The sequence below is a fragment of the Giraffa tippelskirchi genome, chromosome 10, assembly GCF_054371585.1.
Source record: "Giraffa tippelskirchi isolate mGirTip1 chromosome 10, T2T-mGirTip1v1.2.pri, whole genome shotgun sequence".
NCBI lineage: Eukaryota > Metazoa > Chordata > Mammalia > Artiodactyla > Giraffidae > Giraffa > Giraffa tippelskirchi.
This window is the reverse complement of record NC_137284.1, coordinates 80,307,003-80,328,415: the sequence shown is the minus strand read 5'-3', so window position 1 is coordinate 80,328,415 and position 21,413 is coordinate 80,307,003. Positions and strand designations below refer to the sequence as shown.

The 21,413-nt window shown below is 40.1% G+C and overlaps 1 protein-coding gene across 1 annotated transcript in view; it reads left to right on the top strand.

Annotated features, from left to right (window-relative positions):
• GRM3 (glutamate metabotropic receptor 3) overlaps positions 1–21,413 on the top strand; it is a 100,063-nt gene that overhangs the window by 60,709 nt on the left and 17,941 nt on the right. The window contains exon 3 of the mRNA XM_081536534.1: positions 14,526–15,592. Within this exon, the coding sequence (XP_081392660.1) occupies positions 14,526–15,592 (1,067 nt within the window). The remainder of the gene's footprint in view (positions 1–14,525; positions 15,593–21,413) is intronic.

Genomic DNA, 21,413 nt, shown 5'->3' with positions numbered 1-21,413 from the left:
ATGAGTTACCATTTAAGGACAATCATATGCCCTAAAGCCAACCACAGAAATGCTCCAAGGACAATTTGGAACCTGTTTGAAGAAAAGTATTGAAAACTGACCACTGTAGCAGCAGCAATCAGAGATGTAGGGGCTGAGTTGAAGTTAATACCAGGCTGCCCAGCACGCTCAGGGGCACAAACACATCACAATGGCTATGATCAGCAGCCAAAAAATGAACTCTCCTCCAAACTGCAATTTCTGCAGTGCAATTACTCAGAGGCATTTGATCCAAGATGTACCACGTTCTATCTCATGAATGTCAAAATCACACATCATCACTGCCTCCTTCCAAAGCTGTCTGTCACTAGCTCTGAGTGGAAAGCACTCACCACAATGAAAATAGTCAAAAACAAAATAGATTTAAAAACAATACACACAAACATCAAAACAAAACACACACACACAAATCCCTTCCCACTCCACGTTCCACAGAAGGTGCTTTGAAGTCAAAATAAAATAGAATCTGTCAAGTTCTAGGAGAATGACAAAGACTCCCCACTGTCCTTGAATATATTCTTCCCACCCTTCCAAAATTATCTGTTCCTAGATGATCATATTCAATCCCATTAAGATTGAAGACTTTTACAAAATGAACCTATGATCCAACTCTTGCAGTGATTTTAAACTTATACTCCAGTCTCTATAACCAATAATCACACCCTTGGGGGCAAGTTTTGATGTAGAAAATGTTTCTGGCTCATAACACATGGAAAGCATATAAGTGTTGTGGGAAAAAAAAAACTGGATACTCAAAATTCAAACATCCAATGCCAGTGCCTAGATACAGCTCTGAGTGTGGCTTGTCCTGCTGGGAGTAGACCAGACCTGCATTTAGGGCATGGCGGGTGTGGTAAAGAACCTGCCTGCCTATGCAGGTAGACGTAAGAGACCCGGGTTTGGTCCCTGGGTCAGGAAGATCCCCTGGAGAAGGAAATGGCAATCCACTCCAGTATTCTTGCCTGGAGAATCCCATGGACAGAGGAGCCTGGAGGGCTGTAATCCATAGGGTCGCATAATCCATAGGGTCACACAGTCAGACACACACTGAAGCAACTTTAGCATGCAAAAGGTACTCTCTGATTTCCATCAGGATCTCAGCCCTGGTGCTTGAATGGAGAGGCGAGGAAGAATTACTTTATCTCAAAGTCATTATTATTTTAGTCATTATTATTCTAAAATAGATAACAGAAATTAATTAAAACCTTAAATGGGGCTTTCCCAAATTAACTCATTAGGTAGTATGTATTAAGTACCTTACACAAGCAGATAATCTACTTAACTTGCAAATACTTGCAATACTATTTTTTAGTATTCAGATGAAAGCTTTGAAGTATTAACCCTAAATATATCAGGTTTCTTCAGAGTGTTATGACCATACTTATAGCATCATAATAATATACAATGGGCTTCCCTGGTGGCTCAGTTGGTAAAAAAATCTTCCTGCAGGAGGCCACGTTTAATCCCTGGTTTGAGAAGATTCTCTGGAGAAGGACATGGCAACCCATTCCAGTATTCTTGCCAGGGGAAATTCTATGGACAGAGGAGCCTGGCAGACTACAGTCCATGGGGTCACAAGAGTTGGACACAACTTAGTGACTAAACCACCAACTAAACCACCACCAATAATAAACTATAATAATATATACTATACCATATATATTTATAAGAATTTTATCAACTTATCATCTAATGCTTGGGGAGGTCCCTTGCTTTCTGCCTCATATTATTCATTCTTTCTTTCTTCTTCTAGTTCCTTTATCCATTCCTCCAGCACAAAATTGGTAAATGCTAGCTACTAAGGTTAGAACGATTAATAATACAAAATCCTTGCTATCAAACATGTTATAGGTTCTCCAAAAGAAAAGGACAGGGATAGGAAAGTAGAACCAGAACAAACTTTCCAAAGCAAATGCTTCCACCCTTCCAGGCCCTTCCTCCTTCAGCGTTCCCCCATGCCCATCTTCTGGCAAGAAATCCCTAGAAGCGCAGAGAGACAAAGTCATAGGTTTTTCTTCCTTAGTTCCATAGCCAAAATTATATCTTGAAGAAAAGAAAAGGTCCAACATTTCTTCACTACCTCTAGCTTTGTGTGTGTGTGTGTGTGTGTGTGTTGACATCCAAATCTAACAGAGGTACTCAGGCAAGGTTTAGGGTGTGGTGGGATGCAGTTACTTCATAAGCAATTTGCAAAATTGGAAACAAAGACAATATTACAGATTATATACTCCATGGTAACAAGCTGAATGAAGAGGAAAGTTTTCTTAGCTATAAATAAATATATTATGTTCTAAACACGTAGGCAGTCTTAGTCTAATTTAGGTCAGTGAAGTCTGGAATCTAAAGAACTATGGTTCACAGATTAGCTATGGTTCCTGTAATGATTATTGGAACAGACCTAAGCCATTTAATGAAGACTCAGAGAACCAGCTGGCTGACAACATCGTGGCTGTACAATGGTGGACACAGAATCACTCTCTCATTCATTCATTTGTTAATTTAACAACCATTTTTCAACTACCTACCAGGGAACAGATGCTCTAATAATCAGAGAGTGATAGAACCTTTCAGTACACTATACACTGTACTAAGCACTGTCAATGTAATGGTCCCAGGAATTCTTTAGGTCACTGAAACACGAGTAAGTAACCAGTAAGTGATGAAACCCAGATTCCAATGTCGGCAGGCAGGCAGGCTCCAGTGAAAATCGATATGCGTGACATAGTTCCAGGTCTCATGGGGCTCTCAGTCTAGACTGGGGTCCCAGAGCAAATAAACAATTTATTAACGATGAATCACTCTCTGCTACAGGTATACACATGGGCTCTGGAACCCCAGAAGAGAGTTCATTTATGGCCAGGCATCATTGTTTACTTGCATTCTCCACCAACACACTTCCTCCATTTACTTCCTCTCTCCTCATTTTGAAAAGAAATTCAAATTTTGAAATCTTAAATTTTCTTCCTAAATAGAAGATTATTTTTCCCTCTCCCTTGGTATTTGCTGAGGTAGTTACACTTGGCTTAAAACAACTGTTTTTCAAGAACCTGTTCTGTATTAGGCATTATTTAAGAGGTGGAAGTTCAAATACCTCACCAAGTATGTATTTGAATTGCAACTCCCATCAGCCATGGCTGTTTTTCAATAAAGGCCCAGAGTTATCTGGTCTTTCTGTGATTCAAGAGATGAAAATAAATCTAAACTTTTCTCTCAGTATTTTAATAAAGATAATTCAAATGTTTTACAAATACTCTGGTGGCTCAGACAATGAAGAATCTGTCCACAATGCAGGAGACCTGGGTTCAATCCCTGGATCAGGAAGATCCCCTGGAGAATGGAATAGCAACCCACTTCAGTATTCTTGCCTGGAGAATTCCATGGTCAAAGGAGTCTGGAGGACTATAGTCCATGGGATCACAAAGAGTCGGACATGACTGAGCAACTAACACTTTTACAAATGCAGAATAGGACAAATGAAACTATTTCTCAGGCTGATCTTCGCCTACGGGTCCCAGGTTATCTCTGAAAGATGATAAAGTTTGGCTTCTGCCACTGAGGAGCTCAAAAGAAGGATAATAATGGAAAAGAGAGACAAAAACAATCTATACTAAGAGAAAGACGATGAGTGCCGAAGAAAAGGAATGTTATACGTAGGCTCAGAGAGGAGTTACACTTTCAACTGAGATTCAGCAAAGGACAGCAATTCAATGTGAGCAATTTCACAGGCGTTTACAAGAAAGAGAGGACGTATGGAGCACAGGGAGGGGGATGAGTCAAGCTGCAGGTGGAAAAGTGGAGGCTGCATCATGACAAAGTGGAAGAGGATTATTGGAGTTTCTTGTGCATTGTGAAGGGCGAAAGTGAAAGATACAAACAGTGAGAGGGACTGGATTTTGCAGGACTGTGGAATTTAGCATGATACTTTATTCTGGAGGGTAGAGTCCCAAGAATCACCAATACACAAGATGTTAGGTGTCTTTTAATGAAGTAAGCGACATAAAGTTTGGAAGTCCAATCTTGGGGAAAGGCTGTATACCACATCAATCTCTGGATGATTCTCAAAACAGATTCACAAATTAATGCTCTGAGAACTAAACCCTGTACAGTTAGGAACAAACTTTAAAGCAATTACCTAGCTTCCACATACTGTAGGTGTCTTCATAATATTAAGGTTGTATAGATAGATAGATAGTAGCATGCTATATATTGTTGTTGTTTAGTCGCTAAATCGTGTCCAACTCTTTTGCGACCCCATGGACTGTAGCCTGCCAGGCTGCTTTATCCATGAGATTTCCCAGGCAAGAATACTGGAGTGGGTAGCCATTCCCTTCTCCAGGGGATCTTTCTGACCCAGGGGTTGAACCCACATCTCCTACAATGGCAGGCAGATCCTTTACCACTGAACCACCAGGCTATAACAGGAGTGTGAACCAGTAAAATAAAGGGGAAGAGGGAGAGGAGAGAGACTGGATACAGAAAGTTACCTAGGAGGCTATTACAATAGTCCACTGTAATAATAACAGTTTGGGATTGCTAGCACTCCCTGTGTACCAGATGTCACATGAGGTGCTGTTCATATATACATATTGTAATGAGAACCAGAGTTAGGGTAAGAGCAGTCCTCACTATTCAGTTTCAGGAAAAAGTTGGATCAGCCAGTATTCACTCCTCCCATCCTATCCTCTCAGCTTTTTTCTATCATTTTTCCCTGTCCTTTTACTTCTAATACGAGTGCATGTGCCCTATAACTACAATTTGAAAGAAAACAAACACTAGTCATTTGAATGCTTCCATTAAACCATTTTTGCAACAGTTGAGACTCATTCCTCTCTTTTTACTGTTCCCTGAAGTAGGTCATTAACAGTGCCAAATCCCTATTCTCTTTTCTCTCCTCCTGGGTTTTAGTACATAAGGATCAATAGCCAAGAGGAAACAAATTTCAATGTTTGTTTAAAAAAATGAGCAAGGGCTTGATCTCCTTCCCACCTTCCTCTCCCTACAACACTGCTATGATATTACAGGTAGGATATAAGGCAAAGGCCAGAAGCGGAAAAAAAGCTTTGGTTTCCTCCCTCTAAACAGCTGAATCTTCAGAGCAGATTCCAAGCCTACTAATCCAAACGTCTGTTTACATGAGGAGTGAATATCAGGACTTTCTCCCCTACCCACCCCCCAACCCGGCATTCTCCAGGCAGGAGGAACAGAGAGCCTGGAGGAGGATCAGAGCTACTAGACAAATGTTAGCATGTCTGCATACTCTGCAGACTAGAGGTGCAAACATGGGCATGAAGATGGTCCAGGTCAGCCCTGAGAGGCTGGTGCCTCCACCAGTTGGCCATGGGAGGTAGAAGAGTACCTGCCTGTCTTTCTTAATCACTGTGATTCTGACAGTTAGAGAAAAACAATCCATGAATGTCAGACTCTGCCAATCACATCCACAGATTTTCTTCTGTGGAGGAGAAAGATAAGATGGAAAAAGAGATAAAGTTAAGGAGCAGAAATCCCTCTTTCCTAGGACTGAGGCCAAAACATGAAAGGATATTATTTTAGGGAAGCTGGACAAAACTTCTTTGCCCAAAATTCTTTCTCTACTGAGATATCACATTCCATCATCAATAATGTATCCCTGATGACCTTTCACACTGTCCTCTAAGTATGATCTCTTTCAATATGAACAGCCCTGAAAGGAGTAACCTAAACAGAATCTAGTACTTTGATGGGAATTACTTTTGCCTAGGGCTATATGGGAAGCTGGGGTATTGGAAACAAGAAAGCATGCTGAGAAAATAAGAAGATAAAAAGGAAGTAGATGAGTCCCAAGAACAATTTGTGCCACCTTCATTATTCCACACCTGCTCAGATGCTATCAGCAAATACTATCATGTTCTCACTGATTTCAAGGATGACTTTGGGTAAAATCCTAGATGTTAACAATGCCCTATCCTCTGGTTTTGCAGTAAAAGTATCATCTGGGAAATGAAGAAATTTATGCAAGAAAATTATATATATATGACTTTATAATAGATAAAATTAACTTGGTGACAGAATCCTAACATCTCTTAAGCATAATGATTAAATAAGTATATATAATGTTATATACATTATAGATACTACGTCAGTATACATTGTCTAATTATATAATTGACATGTATGTGTGTGCTCAGTCGTATCCAACTCTTTGAGACCCCATTGACTGTAGCCCACCAGACTCCTCTGTCCGTGGAATTTTCCAGGCAAGAATACTGGAGTGGGTTGCCATTTCCTTCTCCGGGGGATCTTCCTGATCCAAGGATTGAATCCATGTCTCTTGCATCTCCTGCATTGGCAGGCAGATTCTTTACCTCTGCGCCACATGGGAAGTCCTATATAATTGATAATTACATGCTAATATATTATATAATTACATAAGGGATATGTTAGAGTTCTATCAGTAAGTTAATTTAACACAATTGGAGGAAGAGTGGAAGACTCATCTGATTTAAAATGATTCCTGAGGTTGATTAATTTCTAGGAATATTTTCTAAGAAGGAACAAAATAAGTAGATTTATGATACCCTTTGCACTCTTATTTTTAGAATAATTCAAAATAGATTTTAGGGCACAAATTGGGGTGAAGATGTAAAGCAATTACTTTCAGTTTTGTCACCTTAATTATTTCCAGCGGAACAGAAACCCTTTTGGGGAGATGCAGGTTTGGAATTTTTAACAGTGTGTGAAAGTGCTTGATGCCCTGACAAGGTCACTTAACATACAGGAGTTCATTGATGCAGTCCCTCTCAGTGAAGACCTGCTACGCTACAGTGATTTAGGAAAAACATGACAATGTAACAACAGACCCGCATACTGGGAGAGAAGCAATTTATTTCCCCTGTATTCTCTTTGCACCATACCACACAGAGTGTCAAATGCATGCCCAGACATGCATAAGGCAAGAGACTAGAACTTAATTTGCTTCCCTCATAGAAACCGCAGTTACCGCATGCTAAGCTGCCCTGCCTATCTGTGGATGTTCATCCATGAATGCTGAATAAAATTTCTGCTGTTTGGCTTTTTATATGAAATGGTATACTGTTTACTTAAAAAGGGAAACTCATTTTACCAAGCATTCTTGCATTCTTGCAACGGTGATTATATTCTTCAGAATATTAGCTCTGCTACTATTTTTTAAGTAAGTTTTCTTGTTTTAACAGTTTTTACTGCTGACTTACCATCACCTCTCTGAAAGGGATTGTCTCAGTTTTCATCTTCACACCTCCCTCTCCTGCAGCATTTAGAATTGGAGCCCAGCAGGCCAAGCGATTGAAGGGCAGGACAATGGGAAACAGATGCCTTTATTTTTTTTTTTAACAAAGTCATGGACACGTGCTTGTATCCAACTTTGGTTTGGGGAAGCACTTTTTTTTAATCTATGTGATTACATTATTTAATTTATGTGAGGTAGTCACCTTGAAAAGCATGAGGACAGATTAAATTTATCTTCAGAATTCACAATTTCTTTTCCTAACATTGAACACCTCTGGTGAGTGTTGCAAAGTCACAGTGTTCTTGGGTGCTTAGATTTGTGCCGGAGATGTCACATTAAAGAGGAAGAAAATTACCACAGAGCCCCCACTGCCTGTTCCCCCCGACAGCTCTTCTTGCTGTGATCTGCTCTAAAAGGGTCCCTGACACCCACCCCTGTGACACACAAGAGACTGCTGCTCTCCTACGGGGTGACTGACAGCCAGGAGACACCCAGCCAGGCTGACCGTTTTTTTCAAAATGGATGAAAGGAAAATCACCGAGATCTGTATGAAATGGGGTCTCTGGTAGAGGTGAGAGGATGTGGAGAGGGGACTGGGGGCAGTAACGCTGTTGAGGAACATGAAAAGGAAAGGACTTTGAAGGAGAACACTGGAAGGACTTTGTAAGGTGGAAATGGCTGGAGGAAGGAAAAAGACTAGATAATTATAACATCCATATGACAACACCAATAAAGAATTTCTCCGGAATGGATGTTTTCAATTTTTACAGAGGTTTGAGATTATTGAACTATTTCTAAAACTCCAAACAGGTATTACCTTACACCAGGATTTCTCAATCTTGGCACTGATGAAATTTAGGGCTGGGAAATTGTTTGTTGTGAGTTTGTGATCAGTGCCTTGTGGACTGGTTAGTAGCACCCCAGGCGTCTCCCCACTAGATGCCAGTAGTAGCCCCCAGCCTGAGTCATAACAACCAAAATGTCTCCAGACATTGTCAAATATTTTCTGGGAGGAAATATCACTCCTGGCTGAGAACCACCGGTTGTTAACCATGGCTGTATAATAATACAGTAAACTATCAAAATACAAGTGCAGGCCCATTTCCCAAGACTGATGTTTAATCCGTCTCTGGTATGACTCAGTCACTGGCATGTGTTTCAAGTTCCTAGAATGATGCTATTCGACCTAATAAGTCTAATCATCAGTTTAGGAAACAATCAGTGAATGCATCCTGCGTGCCCAGCATTGCCTTGGATGATGAGAGAGCAAAGATGAATGAGAGGCTTAGGACCTAGTGAAGAGATGGACACATAGTGGAAACTTTTCCAAGATGTACTCGATTTTCTTAATGTTAAATGTACAGGACACTGTACCAACACAGAGGAAGAACTGGTAGCCTGATGGCACAACATTTGAGATATCACTGCACTTCCATCAGAACAGCTAAAATTCAAAAGCAGCAACATTCAGGGAGTAAAGCAACCGGAACTCACATACATGGTAGGTTTACTACTGTCAACATGTACATATGTACACTTGTACACACACACACACATCAGAAGTGCACACATGTATTAGAACGGTCATAGCATCATGCAGGAGATGCTCTCAGTGCCTCCCCCAAATTCCCTTAGCACTCACTGTTCTCGTACATGTCAAGGGCTTCCTAATAGAAGCATCTGTGACCCTCTGCCAGGGAGCTGTCTCTGGCCACAGAGCCAGGCTCTGCCCATACCAAGAGCAGCTGAAGGGGCCTGAGGCAGCCATTAACCAATGACAAACAAGAGCTGTCCCATCCCAGCTAGTGAGTAGCTCTGGTATTCTCTCCCAACACCCGTTCTGTAAAGACCCCAGGGAGAATGAGACCCATGGTGCTCATGCACACACTCTGTATTGGACTCTTTCCTGTGTGTGTCTTATTTCTCCGTTTCCCTATCAACTCTCAAATCAACTATTTGAACCCAAATCTACTCTTACGGTTTACTGCCAGGATAACCCAGTGAAAGACGCAGCATGATTCATATAAGCTGAAGATTTTAAAAAGAAGGGGGAAAAGGCATGACTGTCAACAGCAGCATGGCTAAGTAAATTGTGGCACATCCATATAATAAAATATGATGCATCAATAAAAGTAAACCAACTATAGCTTCTTAATGTTACTTGAATGAATCTCACCAAACTTAATTTTGAGCAAAAGATGTTAGAAATAACATAACCCATACTTTATTACTATATTCATATCACGCATAATATCAGGCAACCATTGTTCATGGTACTTAAAGATGCTGGTGGTACCTTTGGGAAGAAGCAAGAGCAGACGGATAGGAACAAGAGTACTGGCAATGTTCCATTTCCTAACATCCATAATGTTACATAGAGGTATTCACTTTGTGATAAATCCTTATTTTTACTCCTTTTCTGTATATATATTTCAATTAAAAGTTCTTAAAAATTTCATCATAGGGCATGTGAGAAAAGCAATAGATTATGTAAGGGAGATCAGGACTTGGGGAAGAGAGGGTAGAAAAAGATGTGGTAGTTACATTAGCTCAGGTTAAAAATAGTCCCTAACCAAGATTCAGGGGCCACTGTGAACCTTCCAGCTAAAACCAAAAAAAAAAAAAAAAAAGCAAAGGCAGACCCTGAGCCTGCCCCCTGAATTGGGGCTGAAGGAGATTGAAATCTCACTAATTTCCACTCACTGCTATTTTCTCTGTGCCTTGCCTCCACACTCTTCATTTTAGTCTAGGAAAACATTGTTCCTTTCTGAGCCTCCTCCAGTGCTGAAAATTTCAGCTGTAATATGTAGATTCTAGACAGGGAAACAGGAAAATATGTAATGAGACAACAGAAGTGTTAGCTGTGCTAACTTCTCAGGAGAATTTGAGAGGTCTTTACACCAAGTCTTAACACTCTAAAAAAATGCAATGTTCTTTCAATAGCTCTTCTAGAACATTCACTTTGCCTTGCACCTGAGGTACTTAGCCAGTATTTTTCCCTGTATGAGACAGCACTTCAGACATCTAGATGGTGCTGTGCCTCAGCAACCACCTCAGGTGATAAATAACTGTGGAAATGCTTTGGCAATTGTGTTCCTAATCAGTAGATAAATTAATTACACATAGCCAAGAATTCATTTTTATTCTTTCCTGTCTTCCTGCCGCATGATGTTTGTAAAGGATTCTGTTGGCTCCAGCCAGAGGATTTTGATTTCTTCACCTCTTGACCCCTAATGAGGTCTTTCAAGGGAAAAGTCATTTTCTGTCTTCTCACCTAGGTCTTTATTCCAATCCATCAAAGTAGTTCACAGAAATTTCAGTGATGGCCTGGTTGTAAAACTGGAGCCATGTTGCTGCTGGTAGCTCTTGCAATCTTTATTAGCATTTATGGACGTGAACCCAGGCAGTGGCAGTTACATTCCCATTATTAACAGCCTGTTAAGAGCCACATTACTGTCTTGCCTTTATTGGACTTCTGTCTGAGAGGAAAAAATAAAGAACTGATTTAATTTCCTCCTGCCATTGACCTGTGGTATTTGTAAGGTATCAACCTGCCTCGTCTCTATGAAATGGACCCTAGGAGGGCTGGTCACCTTGGTATGAAACTTCCTGAATAAATCCATTTGAAACTGGGATCAGAACTAACTGGATAATGAGCTAAACTGAGAAGTTAGTCTCCTGAGTCGAGGCCAGATCAGGTTTCCTCTGAAACATGAAGACCTGATTTTGAGGCACTTAGGGCAGTGAAGTAGCTTTTGGAGAAAGGTTCTAAGTCTTTGTGAAAAAAACAAAAACAAAAATTCCGCTATCTTTCCAATTCTTCCCCAACCCCTTTAGTTTTTTTCATGCTGTTACCACAACAACAGGGGTGATTTATCTTTCCATTTTGAATGATGCTTGGTTGCCTTGGGGAGATTCAACTCGAGAAATAGGAAACTCACTCTAAAGAACAGTACAGCTCATCTCCAGAGAACCATACTTCCGGTTCACTGGACTTGAACTATTTCCCAGGTGAGTCATTTGACTTAGAAGCAACTCTGAGTGCATCAGGGAGGTGACAGGATCAATGCTTTCACGCTGCTCAGGAAATGGCACCCCACTCCAGTACTCTTGCCTGGAAAATCACATGGATGGAGGAGCCTGGTAGGCTACAGTCCATGGGGTCACAAAGAGTCACACACAACTGAGTGACTTCACTTTCTGTCACTTGAAGTCACTCCAGCAACACCTGAGAAAGAGCTAGGTTTTCCTACCTGCCTCCTCACTACCCAGGTCAGTCGTGTTTGGATCAGCATTCAGGTACAGGAAGATTCTCCCTTGTGGAATATTTGACAGATATGGTTTACCTTTTTCTTCTAGGTTCCCCTTTCATTCTTTTTTTTTCTAATATAGACATAGCAAGGGCTTCCCAAGGGGTGCAGTGGTAAATAATCTACCTGCCAATGCAGGAGACTCAAGAGACCCGAGCTCAATCTCAGGGTTGGGAAGAGCCCTTAGAGGAGGAAATGGCAACCCACTACAGTGTTCTTGCCTGGAGAATCCCATGGACAGAGGAGCCTAGCGGGCTACAGTCCATGAGATTCTCTGGGCAAGATTCTCTCAGATCTCAAAGAGTCGGACATGACTAAGGGACTAATACACGCACAGACACAGTAGCTCTTTATTCCAAACTACAGATCAGAACACTTCTGCTGACAATGGGTTTGTTAGATATTTAATGAGACAGATTTAACAAGAGGAAAATTTATATTAAAAAATTCCACCAAACGACTGTTTGTTTACCACCCACTTACCAAGCACTTGTGAAAATATTTGCAGCAGTATCATTTTCCTTATTTATTTACTTCACAAGCTGTTCTGCCTGACCTGGCCTAATTACTCATTATACTTTTTAACTTTATAATTTATTTTTATCAAAATAATACATGTACATAATTTTTACATGACTTTGACAAAGCTCATAAGAAAGAGCAATAGTCTCTTGTCACCCTTTCCCAGGTCAGTTTGTCCAATAATTTACTTTGACTCTCTTGATACTGTCCTCCTATGTTCTCTTTCTCTCTTTCTAAAACATCTCTTGATTGAATGCTGAAATTCCATAGAATGTTCTCAAATCTTTATTTTATTTTCTACTTTCCTTCTGAGCATTTTGGTCAAACTTTGAGAGTTCTCTCAGATTTAATTTTCAATCCTTATACTTATTTCTATTTTCTGCTCTCAATTCCAAAAGTTCATTCTTGTTCTCTGAATGTTCCTTTTTAAGAATAGACTGTAGCTATCTCCTAGATGCAGCATCTTTTCTTATCTCTCTGAGCTCATTATTGTTATAAAGTTTTCATTTTTTGCTCCCTGCATTGTCTCTATTGATGCCAAATTTCCTTTTCTGGTTGTTTTTCTTTCACTTTCAGGGTGGAAGTTTACTCAAATATCTGGTAGTCCTTGATTGTCAGTGTATATTTTCCTTTATTGTTATTGTATTTTAAATAGGTATTATAATCATATGCTTCAAAATGCAAAAATATAAATATAAAAGAATTTAGTAAAAATTTCCCACCCATCTTTGCCATGTATCTGCCCACTTCCCATCTCTTGCCATTGGTAACCACTATCCTTGGACATCCTCCCAGAGGTCCTTTATGCACAAAAGAGATGTAGAAGCCACATTTCCCAGCCATTCTTGAAGTTGGGAGTGACCCTGTAACTAATTTCTAGTCAGTAAATGTAAACAGAAACACGTGGCACTTCCAGGTTTATACTTTTAAGAATCAGGTGCAACTATTTCATACTCTTTTTCTCCTCCCACTGGGTGGATGCTGATGAGAAGGAGGCCCTAGGAATTGGTACAGCTTCAAGATGGAAGGGACCCGAGTTCCTGAATCACCGTGTGGAGGAGAGATACCCATGGACCAAGACCTTAGCCTGCTGCACGAGGGGGACATAAACTTCCATTGTGTTTGAACCCTTAAATAATTTGGGTCTATTTATCCACACAGACAAGCCTACCCTAACTAATAAAATTTGTCTACGCATCACAGAGACATCAGCCACATTCTCTACATTTAAGGAAAGAGTAAGAGTCAGCAGTGTGAAATAGTAGGCACAGAGTCAACCAAAGAAGGTGGCATAAAAACGGCAGCAGATGTTGGCAAGAGACATGAGGAGCAGCAGCTGAAAAAGAGGAACCAGACATGCCTAGACAGCCGCTGCTCTTAGGTACCAGCTATAAGAGACAGTGTTAAGAGTACCAATCCTGTACAGTTAGGAACAAACTTTAAGGCAATTACATAGCTTCTGCATACTGTAGGTGCCTTCAGAATATTCAGGTTGTGTGTAGATAGACAGATAGAATGGAGTATGTTATACATGCGGCTTCCCCAGTGGCTCAGCAGTAAAGAATCTGCTTGCAATGCAGGAGTCACAGGAGACGTGGGTTCGATCCTTGGGTCAGGAAGATCCCTTGAAGGAGAGCATGGCAATCCACTCCAGTATTCTTGCCTGGAGAATCCCATGGACAGAGGAGCCTGGTGGGCTATAGTCCATAAGGTCACAAAGAGTCAGACATGACTGAAATGACTTAGCATGCATGCTGTATATAGATGCTTGCAAATATGTAGTCAGAATGACTATCCTCCAAAACATGAAAATACTATAGTTGAAGGATTATGGATGAGTGGGTTTTTTTCCCTCTGAATCATCTAAACTGTTTAAAAGAAACATACCATTCATTTATGTTGAAAATATTTTTTCTTGACTTTGAAGGAGAAAAAAAATCTTCCTTTTAATTATATACTTCCATGAAAATATTTAATTTCTATGCATTCAATAAATAATACAGATGCAATTCAAAGTTTTGTCCAATTCCTATTTGGAGTTTTTCAAGAAATGAATATTTATATACCACATAGACTATGACTGCATGTTTGCCATTCGCCAGTTCCCCAGTTCCCCAGTTATATAATCAGCTCCTTTGAAGGCAGACACTATATTGTACTCGCAGATTGTCACTGGCACTTGGCACATACGAGGCACTCAGGAATGTTAAGTGAATGAATTTATGAATGCTTGAGTATTCCAGTAGCTTTTAATATGTAAATTCAATGGTAATTGATAAATTATCTCAGCTTTGGAATCCTGTTCCCTGTTATTTCAGTTTTGCTAAGTGTATGATATAAAGTCATTTACTGATCATACTTAAGACACCTAAACAGTGTTCTTTTTTTTTCTTTTACTTTACACATCACAGCTCCATTCATCGCAAATAAAGGTGTAGATAGCATTGTCAAGTTTGACACTTTTGGAGATGGCATGGGACAATACAACGTGTTCAACTTCCAGTATGTGGGTGGCAAGTATTCCTACCTGAAGGTTGGTCATTGGTCAGAAACCTTATCGCTAAATGTTGACTCTATCCACTGGTCCCGGAACTCAATGCCCATTTCCCAGTGCAGCGACCCTTGTGCACCCAATGAAATGAAGAATATGCAACCAGGGGATGTCTGCTGCTGGATCTGCATCCCCTGCGAGCCCTATGAATACCTGGCTGATGAGTTTACTTGTATGGATTGTGGCCTTGGGCAGTGGCCCACTGCAGACCTATCTGGCTGCTTTGACCTTCCTGAGGACTACATCAAGTGGGAAGATGCCTGGGCCATCGGTCCGGTCACCATTGCCTGCCTGGGTTTTATGTGCACATGCATAGTTGTGACTGTTTTTATCAAGCACAACAACACACCCTTGGTCAAAGCATCAGGCCGGGAGCTCTGCTACATCCTGTTGTTTGGGGTTGGCCTGTCCTATTGCATGACGTTCTTCTTCATTTCCAAGCCATCACCAGTCATCTGCGCATTGCGCCGACTGGGGCTGGGGACCTCCTTCGCTGTCTGTTACTCAGCCCTGCTGACCAAGACAAACTGCATTGCCCGCATCTTTGATGGGGTAAAGAATGGCGCTCAGAGGCCAAAATTCATCAGCCCGAGTTCTCAGGTTTTCATCTGCCTGGGTCTGATACTGGTGCAGATCGTGGTCGTGTCCGTGTGGCTCATCCTGGAGGCTCCAGGCACCAGGCGGCACACCCTTCCAGAGAAGCGGGAAACAGTCATCTTAAAATGCAACGTCAAAGATTCCAGCATGTTGATCTCACTTACCTACGACGTAGTCCTGGTCATCTTATGCACTGTGTATGCCTTCAAAACGCGAAAGTGCCCAGAAAATTTCAACGAGGCCAAGTTCATTGGTTTTACCATGTACACCACGTGCATCATCTGGTTGGCCTTCCTCCCTATATTTTATGTGACATCAAGTGACTACAGAGTAAGTCTTGGAATGGTTTCTCCTTTTCCTTCTTGTATCCTTCTACTGTTTTGTTATGTAGCATTTACAATAGACTCCCTTTATCTCAGCAATCAGGTAGCTAAATAACAAATGCTATGATGAACTGCCATGTTGCATATGGAAATTAATTCACTGTGTTTTAAAAGCATTTAATTAGTGCTTACTATGTAGAAAACATTGTGCTAGGCACAGAGAGGAAGGTGTATATGGCATGGTCATTCAGACAATTTATAATCTGGTGGGAGAAAAGTATAATACACACACACACCCTTAAAACTTTCAATTAAATTTAGAAAGTGAGTGATGAGAGAATAAGACTTACACCACTAGAAATCTAATGAGAATACTTTAAATTAGACACAAGAGGACCAGGCTACCATAGATCGATCTGTAAGTTAAAGTAGACTTGCAACATTAAGCCAGGATCAATTTAAAGACCTAAAAACTCTCACTTGAGTTTCAGATAAGCATCATTATTTCTCTAAAATGGGTTAAAATACAATGTTTACTTATTGTACTTTTCCTACAACTCTAGTTCCTGTAGGCATGGTGTATATATATGTAATCCTTGAATTAGTTAAAAATTTTACTGTCTATATTTGGGCAATTTAATTAAATCATTATTCATATAGTCTTCAGCGATATTTAGTTCAAAGTTCTGGGCTTCAATATAATTATCATCTTTTCTGAAAGAAACTGGTTCTTCATTCCATCAAAACTTCTCAAATTGTTGAAACGATGCATCAATTGCTCTTGCATTTAAAACTGTAATTTTAGTATCTTCCAATGAGTGAGTATAGGAATTTTTCCCTCTTAAAGCAATCAGTTTTTATTTTCTATATTTCTTAAGTCATCATAAAGTTCTCCAGAGGCATTATGGTTTCCTTGTTACACCGTGATTTCACCAAATAAAGTGCCTCTGTAGGTTAGAATAGTCTCCAAAACTTTTGTTTATCAGCAGTTCCTATGTTACCAAGCTCTTGAATATCACAGCTCAAAAATAAGACAAAGCTATTGACAGCAACAGATCAAGAGACTGGCAAAGCTTAGTGTGTCTATTCTATTAAATTATCCACTACCATATGACTGAAACCTCTGGACTACCATAAAGGAAGAACAAGAAAAATGAAGACTATATATTGAGTGTTGGGGTAACAATCAGGCTTTCTAAGATTATCTATAAAAATTTTCAAAAATCTGTCAAAGGAAAAAACATCAAACTAAATCAAAGGTCAGAACTAAAATCAAAGGCCAGATTATACGCACCACAAGGGACTTTGTACCTTTTGAGTGTGGGGATTAAATGGAGAACTACAGTTCATGTATTTTAATGCCCCCAATTCTATCTTTTATTTTTCAGTACATATCACCCTCTTAAAGACTTGTAAGGATTTTTTTTCCAGTTCTTAGGAAGCCATCCTTAGTAGATAGGACTTGGGGTATTGGGACTGCAAAATGGTTATTACACTGTTAATTATTTCAGCCTCAACATATGATTTGAAACTATTCTTTCTCAGAAAAGCTAATAAAAAAAATAGAGCAGAAAATACTACTGAGAATGAAATTTAATTTCATTGAATGAACTAGCATTTATTTCTAAAAATGACTTTTCCCCCCTTTAACATGATAGCAGTATGATTAAATGAAATTAGCTGAAGACCCAAAGTTTCACCACATGACAGAATTTACTAGAGAAATGCAGCAGAGACTGTGAAGTTGAGTGTTTTAAGGTGTGTGCTAATTAAGGCAACGAATCACACAGAGATCATCTGAGGTCTCACTTATCCTTGCAATAATACCAACCCTAAATTTACAAGAGAAATGAGAAGGTACACCAGAGCCCCCAACACAGTGGTTTTCATTTCAACTGCACATTGAATCAACTGGGTAGTTTTGAAAAAATACTGATACCTGGGGCAGAGCCCTAGAAATTCTGACTTAATTGGCCTGATCTGAGGCCTGAACATCAGGATTTGTCAAAGCTCCCCAAGTGACTCTCACTTACAGCCACGATTAAAAATCACTGCTCTAATGAATCACATGCTCTTCTCATCTCATAGATAGCTTTAGTTTGGCCTGCATTGTTCTGAAATTCTTTGAAATATCTGTCAAAGTTAGAAAACTGAGAAGTTTTATATAGCTATCCAGATTCTTGACTCCTCTTAGCAAAGTGAAACATGTGAACCCTAATTCCTACATGCAACAGTTAGCTGGTTGAGTAGTGCTCATGTCTCTAGACAGAACTCTCACTCCTGTTGCCCACAATGCCCACCAACCCCTGAATTCTTACATTTGGCTTCCTTCATGTGTGAAGTATTTGAACTCGGGCCCCTTGTTTTAGACTGAGATTTTCAATTTCTCAGAGGTAAACCATGTGGCTCAGATAGAATCAGCAGCATTAGAAAAGTACCCATGAATCTGAGAACCGGCACTAGAAATTTGGACATCAGTCAACAAGGTTTATGACTCAGTACTTTGCCACCCACTGGGAGTTACACATAAATATAAAGTACCATACTAGTCTTCAAAAAGCTTACACTCCAGTTGGGAAAAAATAACAAGAATGAATGAATTCAAGATTAACGCAGAATAGTTTATAATTAAATTACTGACACAAACTCTTAAATGCCTACTTGTTTCAAAAAAAGAGTTGGATCAGTAAGAGCTTGGTTTTTCCAGAAATACTCCTGCTTAAAAAGGTGAGATTTCACCCTGGACCTTCGTTGGAAAGTGCAAATAAGGTAGTTAGAAAATATAAGGCTTACAGGGAATATTCTTGAAACAAAATAGAAATGAACCAAGAAAAATGTGGTAATATCGGTTGTACTCAAATGGAAGGTAAGGGGAGTCTAGTAAGAAACTCATGGGAACTGGCAATTTGGTCAGATTATACCAGGTAAAAGAATTCATTTAAATAATGTTTAAGGGCTTTGAGGTCCTATGATTTTTTTTTTAATTTTTCTTGTTTTCTTTTAGTTGGTTGTTTGCTTAGGCAAAAAAGGAACATAATTAGGGTAAGAGGGAAAAGGAAAGAACTGACTCTACCTGATCGACCTCCGAGACCTTCCTCTACTAAATGCTTTGCATACTTGAGCTCACTTATTCTCATTAGCACCCTGGAAAGCAAATTTCATTATCCATTGGAAAGATGAGTAAGCAGACTCAGAGGATAATTAACTTCCCAGGTGGCACAGTTAAGAAATAGTAGGACAAGATTTTTGGATCCAAATCCATGCCTTTCATACTACACCACAAACTTATATGTTCTTAATAGGAGGAGTATATTTGTAGGAGTAAAGCCTAAAACAAGCAAGACTAATTGATGCTATAAGAGGCATCAAGACAAAGCAAGCAAAAACTTGGGTAAGAATCCAAAAATGTGAAGAATCTTTGAGGAATACCCAGACCATCTCCTTCTTCATTGCAATGAACCCATCCTAGATAGTGTAAAGAAATAAACACTGAGTCATCAGGGATTCAATACATAGTGTACACGGTGTAAATAAAAAATTAGGCCATGTTTGGGTGGAAAGTTTTCTATAAAAAATTAAAATGGTAATTACTAAGTATTTTGTTCAGTCATGTTTTCCAAAAGTATTTGGACATTTATCATGGGCCTTGGAGATACAGCAATTAACATAGACCAGCCCCTGCTCTTTTATATCTTACAGTCTAGTAGGGAACAAGAGGAGATAGAGATGGAGAGTGAGTAATGAACAAATGAAAATTCGGGATAACTCATGCAGGAGTGAGTGCTGTGATGGAAGGGAGAGTGGGTATGCTACTTCCCAAGCTTTAAGGTATATACACCTGGGAGTCTTGCTAAACATTTTGATTCAGTGAGAAGGGATGAGGCCCAAGATTCTGGATTTCTCGCAAGCTCTCAGGTGATGGAGATGCTGCTGGGCAAAGGACTGTACTTCAGGTTTCAAGGTGCTAGATTCTTTTTCTGGGAATTGGGACAGGCAAAGCACTTAATCTAGGCAGAGACTTGGGGGTGACTTTAGACTTTTTTTTTTTACAAGGTTTAAGTACTTGCAAAGAAATTTCAGTGTTCCCACATTGAATATTTGAAGACTTAAAGAAAAGTATCACGTCCCATTCTTTCAAAAAAATCTTTGCTACCCCTTCTAGTACCCATTTCATAATACTCTACTGAAAGATGGAAAAGCCAGACAGGGGAATTCCACACACTAGACAGAAGCAGCAGTAAGCACAAATGCCTCTAGGCAAAAATGTCATAGCAAAGAAAGGTATATCTGGCTACAGTTTAATGAGTAGATGGAAGTGTGATTTTATATGAGAAGTAGGCAGAGCATGGGGAGCTAGACCACATAGGACTTCATAGCACATAGCAAAAAGTTTAGATTTGGTTCTGTATGGAAAAAGAAACCACTGAAATTCACTTTTAAGCAGAACAGTTTAGTGATCTCACATTTTAGGAAAAAAAAATTCAATCTGCTGAAGACACTATATGACAGAAAGGCAAAAGCAGGAAAGGGGCGAGTGGCTCCAGTTGGAGCTGATGGTGACTGGAGCCAAGGGTAGGATGTCAGCGATGGAGACAAAACCTGTCCGGAACTGTGAAGGGTTTTCAAACCAACCTGCACTCTAACAGGTGAGTCCACCACAGTTTCAGGGATGCTGCCAGAAGACATGAGATTCCTGATTCAGAGACAAAGGACTTTATCACTCATAGCCACCACTGTACCAGCACATCAGCATTTGTGTAGGCTTCCCAATTTCCACTAGGCAATGCAGAGTGTGCTGGTGACACCTGCATACACAGTCATCATGACAAGATCAGTGTTATTGACTTTTCTTTTTACCTTCTCTTTGAATCTGTCACAGCCCAGCACTGTTACCGATCTTATCCTTTTTTTAAAAGGTAGGTATTGTGTTCATCATAGGCTTTTAGCAAGAATTTTTAAGAAACATTGCAATAAAATATTATTGATTTCTGAGTTTGGGATGCCTCCTTAAATCTCCCTCTCAAGTAAGTGCCTCACTTGTCTCATTCTGATCCCAGCCCTAACTTCTCCCTAACAGGTCTGGGTAGGATGGTGACTTGGTCATTTGTAACCAACAGAACATAAATATTTGAGTTCTTACCTCCCCAAAGTTTCCCAGCATACTGGGTCTGGTGCATAGAGTTGGCAGCTACCCTTGGGGATGGGGAGACTTTCATCCTATCCTTCCTATCTTCTTAAGGCAGCTGCAGTCAGGATGGAGAGTAAGGAAGGAACCAGGTAGCAGGAAAATCTGTGTGCCAGGAAAGAAAGCACATTTGCTGTGTGTTTCAAGCATGTAGAGCTATGCATGGTTCAACTGAATGAAGATCCAATGTTTCTGGGCACCCAAAACCTTGAACTGAATGGCAAGATCATTACTCTCACTGTTCAACTTTGGGGACCCCTTGACTCAAGAGGCCAGAGCCAGATAGCTATCTGCCTAGGGAATGTTGCTTGTGTATTTCAGCTTACTTGGCACTGACTCACATAGACAGCAACATTTTTAAAGGCATCCATCTCAACTCAGGGCATTTGCTATCTCAACACGATGACATCGCCTAGTGTCTTGCCTGGTTTTAGCTTAGAGCTAGGCAAGTGTCCCAGCACTGCAGCTGACTGTAAGAATCTCTCTAGATTTCCTCACATCAGTTTCTCATTCTTTGGTGTAGCACTTTTGTCAGCATTTGAAACCCAATGCAGGTCAGTAAAAGCCCAAATACTAGTCGGTGCCTCATCTATGGTCTTCCAAAGCATTATTCTGTTTCAGGGAAATCTCATAGAGAGGACCA